Source organism: Zootoca vivipara, chromosome 9 (genome assembly GCF_965207765.1).
Source record: "Zootoca vivipara chromosome 9, rZooViv2.hap1.1, whole genome shotgun sequence".
NCBI classification, from domain to species: domain Eukaryota; kingdom Metazoa; phylum Chordata; class Lepidosauria; order Squamata; family Lacertidae; genus Zootoca; species Zootoca vivipara.
In genome coordinates, this window is record NC_142592.1 from 54,289,654 (window position 1) to 54,304,225 (window position 14,572).

General features: G+C 43.8%; 1 protein-coding gene across 1 annotated transcript in view; it reads right to left on the reverse strand.

Annotated features, from left to right (window-relative positions):
• LOC118090959 (sodium- and chloride-dependent GABA transporter 2) overlaps positions 1 to 8,213 on the reverse strand; it is a 46,371-nt gene extending 38,158 nt beyond the window's left edge. Inside the window, exons 1-2 of the mRNA XM_035127395.3 lie at positions 8,117 to 8,213; positions 2,565 to 2,854 (exon numbers count right to left, since the gene is read on the reverse strand). Of these exons, the coding sequence (XP_034983286.1) occupies positions 2,565 to 2,784 (220 nt within the window). The 5' untranslated portion in view covers positions 2,785 to 2,854; positions 8,117 to 8,213. The remainder of the gene's footprint in view (positions 1 to 2,564; positions 2,855 to 8,116) is intronic.
• Between the last annotated feature and the right edge of the window lie 6,359 nt (positions 8,214 to 14,572).

Sequence of the window (14,572 nt, forward strand, 5' to 3'; positions counted from 1 at the left end):
GCTCTTTTTTTTCCTTTTCCTTTTTTATTATTATTAAAGATTTTTTGGTTTGCAAAGGTATGCACAATGTTTCTTTTTTCAAGTTACATTTTTCATAGGTCAGTTTCATTTGTTGAGACATTAGGGTTACATTAGGAAGAAAAGGGGGGAGGTGGAGGGGGCCATGGTGGGTGGGGGTGGGGTCGGGAGATGGTGTTTCTATTTTACTTAATGTATGTGTGGGGCTTTGTGTCAGTGTCATTTGTGCAGGTTCTCTTTACTATTCGCTTGTATTCCTTTGGTGGTGAGAGAGGTTGGGGTTGGCCCTAGGGTGTGGTTGCTTGTTTGTGATTGGCTGTGGTGAACTTTGTTTTCGTGTGTGAGTGGGTGTTCTTGAATCAGGTTGTTGTTGATGGATTCTTGTCGTTGTCTTGTTGGGCTGTGTATGTGATAAAGGAGAGCCATACCGTGGTGAAGGCATCTTTTTTTATATGTCCCCATGTCAGTTTCAGTTTATTGGTTAATTTTTCTAGTAGGCTGTTTCCCATACTGTTTGGTACCATTGGCCTATGCTTACTCCTGACAGGTCTCTCCAGTGTCTGGTTATGATGTTTCTGGTTGCTGAGGGTGTGGGATGGAACACTGGGGCAGACAAGTCACAACAGTTCCTAGAGTGTCCACTAACAGGAACTCACCTGGAGGGACACCTGACTAAATTCAGTTCCTTTTCCTCCAGATATGCAGATGAGATGGATTAGCTGGTAGACAAAAGCCCCTAGCCAGCAGCCATTCTCTCTCTTAGGCTTTTCTCCTTCAACGGGAACACATCTCCAGAGAATCTCCAGTTAGGATGGTTCTCCCTCTTGGCCTGCTGCCAAGAGAGAGACCAGATGGAGCCTCACTTTACTAAGTAGACTCCAGATGTACATACTTGTAACTTTTCTACGTAAGCCTGCCTTTCTGAGATTATGCTGTTAACTCAGGATGTCATGTGAGTAAACTCTATCTTATTTTAATACTATTGTGTCGTATTGTGTGTATTTCTTTTAAGAGGGACAAAGGGGATTTGCCAGGAAGTATAATATTGAAGTGTAATATTGTTGCAGAGGTTCTAACAAACCTAACGCTCATGCTTTGCTGCGCACAAAAGGGGAATGTCACTCTGCTGATATTAGAAGCTTGCTAACACAAGCTTGGATAGGATCTATCTAATAATATATCCTAATCCAGGCATCCCCAAACTGCGGCCCTCCAGATGTTTTGGCCTACAACTCCCATGATCCCTAGCTAACAGGACCAGTGGTCAGGGATAATGGGAATTGTAGTCCAAAACATCTGGAGGGCCGAAGTTTGGGGATGCCTGTCCTAATCCATATCCCTAACATTCCCACAGAGAGTAGGTGGGTTATGAGTTCTTTGGTGATGTGAGTAGGCATTATTGTCCTGGAAGATGTTCAGTAGGGCCAATTCTAATACTTGCATAGTTATTTTACATATTTCTTGTATGGCTGTTGTCCAGAATAGTTGGATTTGGGGGCATTCCCACCACATGCGGAGGTATGTGCCTGTGGAGGTGCACCCTCTCCAGCATTTTGGTGAGGTTCCCGGGCGTATTAGCGCTAATTTCCTTGGTGTTAGGTACCACCTGTAGGTGAGTTTCAGAGTAAGTTCTTTTCTTTTCATTGATATGGATTTAAAGGGGGGGGTTAGACCACATTCTGGTCCACTGAGTGGGGTTAATCTCATAGCCTATATCGTCCTACCATTGTTTTTTTAATTACATCTAGGGGGTTCCTGGGATTTTGGAGTAGTATTTTGTATATTGCAGATACTATCTAGTTTGTCTTGTATTTCTTGTGTTGACAAGGGTTTGTTATTTTTATAGAAGTCTGTTAGGCGATATAGGCCTTTGGTTTGCCAGGTTTTTATCTGGAGGTTTTGTGCTGCGTGATGGAATAGTGGGTGGTGTGCCAGGGGAATTAGTGGGGATGGGGTTGGGGTTAGTTTGCCCATTTCTGTTTTAAGCATGGTCTGTGTGTACCTCCTTCTTCTTTTTTCTTTTGATGGGGTGGGAGTGGAAAATGACACAAGAAGGAAAAGTTCACCAAGAACCTCAGCACCATTGCTTCAGTCAAAAAAAGAAAGGCCTTTATAGTTGCGTGAATATTTATTCATTTATTCTATTTAGTAATGTCGGGAGATCTCATGTTGTATGTGGTTTGACACTTAGCTCGCAAGGACACAAACAGTATTTAGGGGGAAATTGTGCAAGTCACTGGCTGCATCTTAAGTCCCACACACACACACACACACACCTTGTACCTGTACTGGGGTTTGAAGAGGAATCTCTTAGGTGGTTTTGTCCAAGTTCCTCTTTCTCTCTCACCCTAACCTACCACATAAGGGTGCTGTGAAGATAAATGGCATAAATTTTGCAAAACATTTCGTATGCTGAAAAAGGATGGCACTTGGCTTGCTTCAGCTGGCATTATTGGGCGCGTACCTGAGTGTGTCAATAGGAAAGTGACACAGTAGAGACATCTAGCAGATGGGATGTAAATTTGCTGGGCAAGAGCTGCACTTACCACCGCCATTCTTGTAGCAGAGATAAGGGAACCGCCAGACGTTCCCCAAGCCGATGATTTCTCCTGCTACAGAGAGCACATATTCCATTTTGTTGTTCCAGTGGTCGCGTTCTAGTGTTTGATCTCTTGCTTCTTGCTTCTTCTTCTTCTTCTTCTCCTCCGCAGAGGCATGTGCAGGTATCTCTCCATTGATCACTGCCCCGGGGACTCTGTAATCCATCCCACCTTCAAAAGGTCAGCGCAGCCTTTCGCCCCTCCACTGTTATGCTTACAACAATCAAATTCTCAAGCTGGAAGAGAAGTGAGAGACAAACTCAGGGACACGCTCAAAAGTTCACACCACAGCTTCCTTGCTTACAACAGCTGGATATGTTGACCTTCCAAGTGCACAAGATGTACCCATAGACTTTACTGAGGCAGGAGGTATTTACTTTGGATTAGAAGAACAGTGTCAGCTTAATTTTTAAATGATTCATCTCAAATGTTCTGGTTCCTCACAGAGTATCCTTTCAGTAAGCATTCGCCGATGTTTTGTACACCACCAGGTATTTTGTTTATTTACTTCCCCTTTTCATTTTAATTCATTTCACTTGTGAAAACAATTCAGTGAAGATATTGCAATCCTGTTTACTTTTACGAAAGTGTGCCTAGAAGCACTGGGCTCAGACATGTTTGGGGCCATGTTTGCTCCTGTCTCTGGCCCATCACATCCTCCCAGACCCATAGAAATAGCCCTATGGTCCCCTTCAAGAAAATGTATTCACATTTGCCATGGAGCATCAGTGCAATGTCCTTCACAACCTGGAGCTGGGTTACCTGAACAATAGCTGACCACCAGCTGGATGCTCCTGTGATCTGTGTCAGGGATGGAGAACCTGCCGCTGAGACCACATAACACCGGTCCTGAAAGACCTACATTGACTCCCGGTACGTTTCTGAGCACAATTCAAAGTGTTGGTGCTGACCTTTAAAGCCCTAAACCAGGCATCCCCAAACTTCGGCCCTCCAGATGTTTTGGACTACAATTCCCATCATCCCTGACCACTGGTCCTGTTAGCTAGGGATCGTGGGAGTTGTAGGCCAAAACATCTGGAGGCCCTCAGTTTGGGGATGCCTGCCCTAAACAGCCTCGGCCCAGTATACCTGAAGGAGCATCTCCACTCCCATCGTTCAGCCCAGACACTGAGATCCAGCTCCGAGGGCCTTCTGGTGGTTCCCTCACTGAGAGAAGTGAACTTACAGGGAACCAAGCAGAGGGCCTTCTCGGTAGTGGCACACATCCTGTGGAACACCCTCTAATCAGATGTCAAAGAAATAAACAACTACCTGACTTTTAGAAGACACCTGAAGGCAGCCCTGTTTAGGGAAGTTTTTAATGTTTGATGTTTTATCGTGTTTTTAATATTCTGTTGAGAGCTGGCCAGAGTGGTTCGGGAAACCCAGCCAAATGGATGGGGTATAAATATTATTATTATTATTATTATTACTATTATTATTATTATTATTATTAATTCCAAATGGGACTACAACTCCCATAATCGCTGACCATTGCCAATGCTGGCTGGGGCTGATGGGGGTAGAAGAGCATCATTCATTAGGAGGGCCAAGGTTCCCCATTATTTCTGTACATCAGTAGACTCCAATTTTTTCAGAGCTCATACCCATCCTGTAACTAAGAGGACAGCACCAGTATTTAACTTCTAAATTCTTTTAAACAGTGTTCCAGGTAGAGCCTGACAAGTGGAGGTGGTAGTGTTTGCTTGCTTACTTTTAAAATTGCACCTTCCATTTTTTTTTCATATTGGCTTTCTGCACTCATCAAAATAAGCCAAACCATGGAATCATAGAATTGTAGAGATGGCAGGGTCCCTGAGAGTCAAATAGTCCAACCCCCTGCAATGCAGGAAGCTCAACTACAGCATTCCTGATAGGTGGCAATCCAAACTCTGCTTAAAAACCTCCAATGAAGGAGAGTCCACCCAGTGGCAGAGCTTCATGCTCCGGCACCGGGGGTGGAGAGCAGGCAGGGGCAGGGCTGGTGCACATTCGGGGGGGGCATGGTGCGCTGCCCGTAGGGCCGTGATGTGCGATCTGGGGGCGTGGCACGCTCCCTGTGGGGCGGGGTGCCCGGCGTAGGTGGGGGAGCAGCCGCAATGGCACCCTTGGGATCGTGCTGCCCAGGGCGGAGCACCCCTATCGCCCCACCCTTCCTATGCCCCTGAGTCCACCACCTTCCAAGGGAGTCCGTTCCTCTGTCAAACAGCTCTTACCATCAGAAACATGACCATGACTTTAGATGAATACTAGCCTCAACTGCCTCCCTAAATTCTGCCCCAGCTAAATTACTACTATTTAAGGAATACAGTTGAAGGTGACTTGTGTCGAAATACATTTTCATTCCCATATTCTCTTTCTATACTTAATAGCACTTGGAGTACAACTCCCATCATTTCCCAGCCAGCTTAGTCTAATGGTCAGAGATGATGGGAGCTGTAGTCCAGCAGCATCTGGGGACCTGAGGTTGAAGAACATTGCTCTAGATCAAGATGTCCCAAACTTGGGTCTCCAGCTGTTTTTGGACTACAGTTCCTATCGTCCCTGACCACTGGTCCTGCTGGCTAGAGATGATGGGAGTTGTAGTCCAACAACAGCTGGAGGTCCAAGTTTGGGAAACCCTGCTCTAGATCAGGGTTGGGGAAGCATGTGGCCCTGCAGCGCTTGCTTGACTCCAATTCCCATTGGGCTCAGCTAGCATGGCCAACAGCCAAGGGTTATGAGAACTGTACTCTAGCAACCTGGGGGGGGGGCAGCACAAGTTTCCAACCCTTGTCCTGGAGGACATTTTCAGTTAAGCTGAGACCCAACAGGCCTGACTGCTGCCCCATACAAATGAAGTAGACAATCCTGAATATGTACCAGAAACCCCTTGCAACAGATTGTGGTTCTGTAGCAGGTAGGCAGTGTTCCCTTGTTAGCAGTGCCAGATTTACTTATAAACTAAACAAGCTATAGCTTAGGGCCCCACTCTCTTGGGGGCCCCCAAAAAAATTAAAGAAAAAAAACTGGATGTACATTTCCAAAATATAACAATTATTTGGTATAATACATATTTTGTAATGTGCAAATGGCTTTAGGTCCATAAATTAGGTCCATAAATTCACATATAGCATATATTCAACACAAAAAACAGCGACAATTTGTTGCTGACAAAGGACAGCTGGACATATAAAGGGCCCTATTACCTTCAGTAGATTAGGGCCTCATCAAACCTAAAACTGGCCCTGCTTGTAAGACATGGCATCATGGAAGGAGAGCCTGAAGGAAGGACGCTTGTAATCCACTCCATTGCTGTAGACCAGGGGTGTTCTCCTGGTTTGACCAGATCAGGATGGTGTTCTCCAGACATTCTGAGCTACAGCTTCCATCACCCCTGACCATTGGCTGTGCTGGTTGGGGACAATGGGATTTAGAGTGCACAACATCTGAAGGACACTTTCTTGGCTACTCTGCCTTCAATGCATTGACTGATCCCGAGTGCATCACTGAAAGGAACGTGGCGAGTCCTAAGAAATTAGGCGGTGAAAGAGAGCATTGCATATGCTCTGTAGCATCATAACTCACATCACACGAATCTTTAACATTGTTTATTGATCAAGGCAAAGATCTGGCAGCCAGGTGTGTCTGCCATTCTTCTTAAACAAATGGTGCTTTGGGGCCGTTAGAATCCAAAACCAAGTAACTATCAAGGCGGTAACATAGCAGGTGGTGGGGCTTCAGGCTGTGCTTTAGGTAATTGGATGTGGTGGTAAAAGTGGAATGGGGGCTGCAAGGCAGATGAAAACATTCTGTGTCTGGCTCTGGGGATTGTTCTAAATAAGGAGGAATTAGTTCCATAATCAGACTTTATTATACAAACCATGCAAATTTGGACATCACTATTAAGCGTAAAGCCTTTATTTTGTGGAAGGCTGAAGCAGCGCAGCGGACAGAGACTGGATGTGGGAGATCTTTAGAGGCTAGCAAAAGTAGCCGAGCCCAATAAATCTCTCCAAACACATTAATTTCTGAAAACTAAGCAGACTCTCTGTTGTGATTAGGTTCTGCCCCCTGCCTCCTCTGAACCAGAAATGCCTCTTTCCCTGGAAAAAATCTTGACTCTTGAGACTCTTAGGATGCTGCATTCTGCTCACAGATCTGGACATGTATTGCCCTTTTATTAAAACACACAAAGGATACCAGCTTGGAGGCCAAATGCAAGGAGGATCTGGCACATGAGGGATCTGGTGCAAATCCACCTTTTTAAGGCCACTTTGGGCATGCATAGCATTATTTCAATAGAAACTGCATACATGTGATGGAGTAATGAGCCAGTTAAGAATAGGATGAACAACTAAAAGGACACATCTGCTGTAATTTTAATAATGCAGTGCGTTCTTCAATCTGAGGTCCCCCAGTGTTTTTGGAATACAGTGCCCACCATTCTCAAACACTTTAGCCAATCATCAGGGATGGTGGGAGTTGTAGTCCAACAACATCCAGGGAGCCAAGCCAGAAGAACACAGCTTTAATGGGTATGTAGGAGAGGATATTCCACCTGCTGGGATCCCTACTTCTATGTAACTTGTAAAAGTAGAGAGCCTTAGTCACTTTCCCATTCGTTCACCTTAGCAATGTGCCAACTATTGCACACCATCTCTTAATGGTGGGTTTTTTTGGGGGGGGGAATCTGTTTTGAGATCATACTCCAGGGTCCCTTTGGCCCTCTGGATCTTACTAAACTAAAACTCCCACCATCCCTGGTCTGCTGGGCTGATTGCATTTGTAGTTCAACAAAACCTGGAGCCCCAAAGGTTCTCCACACCTGCCTCAGGCACAAGGCAACCAAGGTGTTTTCTTTTGAAAATGTCTCATTCAATACTTTGCCCAGTGAGAGAATGTTCCCATAATCATCATGTACAGTGAATACTTTGCCTCTCCCCAATTCAGGTATCTTTAATAGTCCACAATGGTCCAGTTCTTACACACACACAAACTCACAGTGGCCCAATCACATGCCAAACCCAACTTCCTTCATGCCACTTTCAGATGCACCTCAAAGGATCTTTGGAACCCGCTCCTTATGGAGAACCACTCCAGGAAAATAGTGGTGGCATCTTTCATGTGAAGAGCATCAGCCATTTGTAGGTTACCCTTTTCCTCCTCCACCCTGCCTGCCCATCAAAACCAAATTCTTTGATTCATTCATTCTCTCAGTCGGTTCCTTTTGTGAAGAAAACAGAGATTCCAATACACAGGGAGGAATGCTACAGCCCAAAGTGCTTTGAAAGCTACACATGAATGCATAGCCAGAAGGAACAAGAAATCATGTTAAATCGGAGGGGCAGGGGGAGGAGAGGAGGAGAAAGAGGTGGGTGCATAAAGATATCTTTGCCACTAAAAATGGTTAGGCAGTCCACACACATGCACACCACATACAAACGCACACAGTCCCCCTGATAACAGTCCCCCCCCCCCAATGCAGCAGAGGAGAGGATACAAAACTAAGTTGTTACCTTGAAGGAATGAGCTGTCAGGGGTCTGGCTGACGGGGGAACTGTGAAAGCATTAAGAAAAAGGTGCTGGCTATTTAAAGCATGCAAGAAAAAAACCTATTCTGCAATGGTGTAATTCTAGACTTTGCCCAGCCCACATTCCTTCCTCCACCCCCACCCCCCAGGGCTGTACAATAAACTACACACGACTTCTGATGTGCCTTGCTAAAGGAGCCCTTGCCCACTGCCCAGGCAACTTTCCTCCTCCTCTTCTTTTTGCCGTGTGGAAGAAATGCACACAAATGTGCAAGTTCTCCCTCTCTTTTCACTGCCAAACCATGTCTCTGTCACTGGTCAATTTCTGTTCGGTCTCACCTTCCAAGGCCCAGCCACTGAAACATACCGCAGCATTGTTGAACAATCTTTTAATGGGGATTACGGATATTGAGGGAGCAAACAAAGAGGTTGTTGTTGTGGTTGTTGTTGTGGTTGTTGTTGTTGTGGTGGTGGTGGTTGTTACCACTTCCCCTTCACCCCAAGTTCCGAGGGTGGGTTACAACAATTAAAACACAACACTAATATTGAAACACACTACTATGCAATACTAAAAACAGTTTAAAAGTTAAAATTACAGAAATAAGATGGGTCCTAAAATAGACATTTCAAGTGTCAAAAGGCAGGTCCTCAGCATTGGCTGAATGCCCCTTGGAGCTCTTCACAAACCCCATTTTAACTACACAGAACTGTTTGGTATCATCAGCACACTTTGCTACCTCATTGTTCAATCCAAACTCTAGATTGTTTAGGAAGAGGTTGAAACACACAGGTCCCAATCTGGGGCGGGGGGGGGGCTCCACTTTCTATATACCTCCATTGTGAGAACTGCCCATTCATTCCTGCTCTCTTGCTTCCTGTTTCAAAACCCATTCATGATCCATATGAGGACCTCTCCTCTTATTCCATGCCTGCTAAGATCACTTGGTGAGGTACTTTGGGAGAAGATTTTTGAAAGTCTTGAATACACAATGTTAACTGGAACACCTCTGTCTATGCGCTTGTTGACACTCTAAAAAAACAACAAAACTCCTCTGAATAGGCTAGTGACACGGGACAAAGTTAAGTTAACCAGTGATTTCCAGAATCCCCTTTAGAACCCTTATTTATAAATGGTATGGAGGCTGATCAGAGGGACAAGTTACTTATTTGCATTCTTTAAGAACTCTCGCGGGGATAGCGTTCAGATCCAGCAATTTGTTTTTATTTTATTGACAAGGCTTCCTGTGGAAGTTAGTTCAGAGACAGGGATCTGCCCTAAAAGTTATTCTGCGAGGACAGAAGCAAAAAAAAAAAAATTCATTCTGCATCCCTGCGTTCTTCTTATTGTCCTTTAATGTACTTTTGACTCCCTTATCATCCAAAGGCCCAACTACCTCCCTAGCAGGTCTCCTGTTATTAATGCATTTATATATTCTTTGCAAGACCAAGCATTCCAGATAACTAATCTTTGCTAGGAGGCTTCTACCATTAGCTAATATAAGCATCCATACACAGTCTCTTTCCAACCATGTCTCTTGCACTTGCATTTTAGCCTACTCTTCAACCTCTTAATTTCTACCCTGTGCCCCCACACTCTCAATGCCAACTTCTGCCAACTTCTGCCTTTAAATATGTTTTTCACCTTCCTTTTCAGCCCAGGAGGTGACATTAAGGTGGCTTCTTATCTTGCCTAGAGACAGGACACCACATTTACACAGCATGCTGAACACATATTTTTCGCTATGCTTGAGATGTGTATGAAATATATATGAGCTCTACACCTGACAATCCCAGGAGTCCCAGTTAAGTGTTTCTCTGCAAATGCGTAGACTAATTTTAAAGTTAATACTTGGGTTATTAAGATTATTATAAAATATGTTAACCTACATGGATACTGGGAATTGAAATAAACCTGTGTGTGTGTGTGTGTGTGTGTGTGTGTGTGTGTGTGTGTGAGAGAGAGAGAGAGAGAGAGAGAGAGAGAGAGAGAGAGAGAGAGAGAGAGAGAGAGAGAGATTAAAAACAAACATATAATTACAGCTAAAAACAATTTTAGGAGATATCCCTGCGACATTGAGGAATATGGACTAACGATTCATCTCTACACAAGAAAGTTTTGCATGTTGCTAGACTGTTGCTGAAACTTTTTCAGCTTCTAGGTTATTTGAATCAAGATGCAAATATGGCTTGTTTGTTTTTAGAAAGCAGTAAGATAAGGTTATAAACTGGTCCTTTCCAATTTTACAGATTTATGAATTGTTATTGCCAGCTAACCCCAGCAGAACCAAGAGATCAAGAACGGAAATTCCTAAGCTGTTTGAAAACATTGCGGTGTGTATTGCTCTCACACAGGGGACATTAGAGAACTGCTGGATAACCACCCTAAATTAAGTTCTCACACACTTCAAGATATTCCTTATTGTTTAGACAGCTAAGCAGCTACCCTTGAACCACAGCACATTAAAGAAATTCATGACCTAAACAGTTCACACCTGCATCTCAAAAGCTTCCAAATTCTGAGCTCATCATAAATTATGATCAGTTAAATGTATGCAGTTGCAGTCGATTAATCTCAGTTGCCAAACTTTTCCCCAGAAACATGCTGTATTTTCTCTCTCCCCCACCACTCCAAAAACAAAAACCAATGGCTATTGCTAGCCTGGAATGATGGGAGTTATAGTCCAAAGTATTTGGAGAGCACAAAGTTGAAAGAACCCAAAGCCTTAGAACCCAAAGCCTTGTGTCAACATTGTCATAGAGATACATTTGACAACATACAAAGAACTAGACATTCCTCTCTGTGGAGAAATATATGTGAATCCACAGCAATCACAATTCTGTACCAGAATTCCCTATCCATGTGAATAATTTTTCAAAAAACTAACAGCACTAGTTTAGAGCACTAGTTTGCTGGAGAAAATTTCAACCACTTCTCTTAATTATTTTGCCTGCAACTAAGTATTCAAAAATTTCCAGTGGTGGTAGACATAAGAGAAATCATAGAATCTATTGGCTCAGGTGTAGAGTTGGTATGTTTTAATTAATTAGTAGCATGCTATATTTGCAATAAAAATAAATAAAAGCAAAAGAGAAAGAGGAGTGTAGTTTTGCTTTAAAATTCTGGCCATCTCACCTCCCCCCTGGTGTATGACAGGTAGGAATGCAAAAGCATCAGCAGTGTAAGAATGTAAAAAGTCTCAATAATTATAAAATAGTGAACAATATGTCATTACAATGGCAGGCTTTGTGGGTTAAGTCACTGAAAAGGGACAATGGTGCTTTACCATCACCCCCTCATATTGTTCTTTAGTAGCTTCCTAGGTTAACAAGAGTATACCCACTGAAATCAATCAACTTAAGTCAAGACAATTTATTTCAATGGGTTATTCTTTATTCTTGGGTATGACTTAGGACACAACCCTGCCATTCCAGTTGCATAACCTCACAAATACCCACATGGCAAGCAGGAGTGTTTTTTTATACTGAAGATGTAATGCTTGTGAAACTACTTTTGCTGAGATTTGGTTCATCATCTGGAAATAGTGAGAATGTAGGACAAGGGTTGACTAAACCCCAGAGCCAAATCTGGCCTCTCCAAGCAATGTTTCTGCCCCTGCTCAAACCCCACCAATTTTGGTGGCAAGAGTAGACTGCAATTGGGTAGATGAAGCCCAGAACCCTGACAAGGCTGTAGAAGCCAATGAGTCATTTCAGTAGGGAGCCTGAGTGCCTTTGTGTGCATGCACATGCATACAAGTTTATGGGATGGCCACACCTACTGCTGATATGTGATCCACCTTACCTGAGGGTTGGCCAGGGTGAATACAGGCCACAGGCCAAAAAGGTTAGCCAACCATGCTGTAGGAACCCTTGATTGCTCATCATCTTCCAAAGACCTTCCATCATCTTGCGCAATGCCTAAATGAGGCCACTTAGTTCAGAGCTTGCAGAGAAAGTGGCTATGATAGCAGTTTCATTGTTAATCAATTATTTGTGAAGGCCAGGAGGCAAAGCAAGGCCCTCGCCAGTGCTTTTGAACGAGGAATGCCAATACTTACCAAACCTAGCTTGCCCCTTACGAATCAAGAAGTTAATTTCTCTTCTGCTCCTGAATCACTTTGCTCTACATTTTTACCATTGTTTCCCAGCTTGATGTCATCTGCAAATTTCAAACAAAAATACTCCCAGCTGTCCTTCCACCTAGCTAATGACTGAAAATATGGAACAATTTGGTTGCCCAAGACTGTGGGCTCATCATCAGACTTCCACTTGTCCCACCGCTTTCCCATGAGGAAATCTGATTTTTACAGCCGAATCGAAACAAACATCAATGGGGTTTTAGAGTAGACTGACGTTTGCACTGATTCAGCACTACGGTAAAGAGTAGACTTTCTTGGAGAAAATGGACCCATGTCTAGAAAGCATAGAACAAGTGGGGAACTTTTCAGACCCCTGCTTTCTAGGCATGAGACAAGCCGAAGTGTGGACAAGCCCTGTGCAAAGTCACTCCACTGCTTGTCAAATTGAAAGCCTACACCACCTTTCCTCTTGCCCCCAACTCCATTAGTGCTTACTACAAATTAAGGTGCCAGTAGGAGCCAGATAGATTGCCCTAGGAGCTCAGAAACAGGGCATTATGGCTATGACCTTCCCCACCCTTTGTGCATCCATATTGAGAAGCCAAACTACCTTCAGAGTTTTAATTTCACTCCTGAAACTTTTGAGTTTGGTCAGACAGACTCTGTGTGAATGTATTGGGGCTGTAAACTTCACAGGAAGTAGCAATTCAGCAAGGAAATATTTCTTATACAGCTTCATCACATCAAATGTATTAAAATCCAAACATTTTAAATAATCCATCTACATTTTGTTCAGCATTCCAGTTGCTCTCTTAAAAAGTATTTTGGTATAGCTTTACTTTTAGCAGACTAGGCCCCTATTTGCTGCTTTCTTTACCACCTTTAAACTACTCTAGGAAAGGAAATCTGTACCTTTCCTGGGAATTGCTTTATTCCTTGGAGCCCAGGTATTAGTAGCTTGAAAAGCTGTCCTCCTCAGCTTCATCTCTAAAGTTGGAAATGGCTCATTGTTTCACATTTCTAATCCAATGGCTGGTTCTCTTCACCCCTTATCCTCACTTTGATCTTTCCTGACCTCACTATTTTCAGTCTATATATAGCATTACCTCCCCGCTTTGCAGTTAAGCATGCTATAGATCTCCTTGCACCTGATGAGTGTAAAAAGTCTCTAGAAAATAAGAATTTTGATTTTTGCAAGGGAATGAACCAGTTGTATGTGGCAAAAAAACTGAGCAGAATGAGGCTCAATTCAAATTTAACTATGGCACATAAGATTTCCTACCCAAGTATACGGATCAAACATCAAGCTTCACAAATAATATTCTGAAGCCCACAAGTCCCAGTTAGCTTAGGTCAGGCATCCCCAAACTGCGGCTCTCCAGATGTTTTGGCCTACAACTCCCATGACCCCTAGCTAACAGGACCAGTGGTCAGGGGTGATGGGAATTGTAGTCCAAAACATCTGGAGGGCCAAAGTTTTGGGATGCCTGGCTTTGGTGTTTCTTGCTCTTCCCCAACCCCTGCCTCACAGAAAACATTTGGAGCATGAACCATACTACAAAAGGTGCAATATTCAAGTATCTGAATAGGTGTAGCATACAGGCCACGGTGAAAAATGGGCTGTGCTTATTGAACATCTCCTAACCATTTGACATTAGACTACCTACAAGTAGAACATGTAGATATTCAATCCCTTCTTTGCATCCAAAAGGAAAAGTCTTCTTGTTTTTTTCGCCAAGAGGAAATTCTGAGAAATCTGCAACAATCACAGTGCAATGCAGGAAATCATACACACTACTAAAGGGAGGCAGAAACCCCGACAGCATTATTTGTAAGCTATGTCTAAAATACATACATGTCCTGAAGGAGTCTGCCCCACACCTTTCTATTGTTGGTATCACATTGCCCAGTAGGTATGTCTTGGTAAGCCATCCATAGCAGTCACCAGAGGAAGAATGACTGCTGGGAGAAGCGCAGAGGGAAGCGGTGCCATGGTGCATCTGCAGTGGCACAACAGGGTGCCTTCATCTGCCCCAGCTGCAACAAAATATGTCTTTCCCATATCTGTTTCTACAGCCACAGCAGGCACTGTAACCTTCCAACAGTTTGACTTCATCCCCAAAGGCGCGCTCCTCCATTGTCTCCTGAGACAGATGCCAACCAATGGGTAAGTCATCAACATTTGTAGCAACCACTGCCCCTCCTAGAGCTCAAGGGATGGGTTTTCTGATGCAGGACTGAGCTTTGGGGCATTCTGAAACAACCAGCCCCAGGCCAGAACGAGGGAGGGAGGGGATGGTCTCTGAACCTGCTTTCCAAGGCTTCACCGTTTTCAGAATCAGCATACTGTAGGAACTTGCAT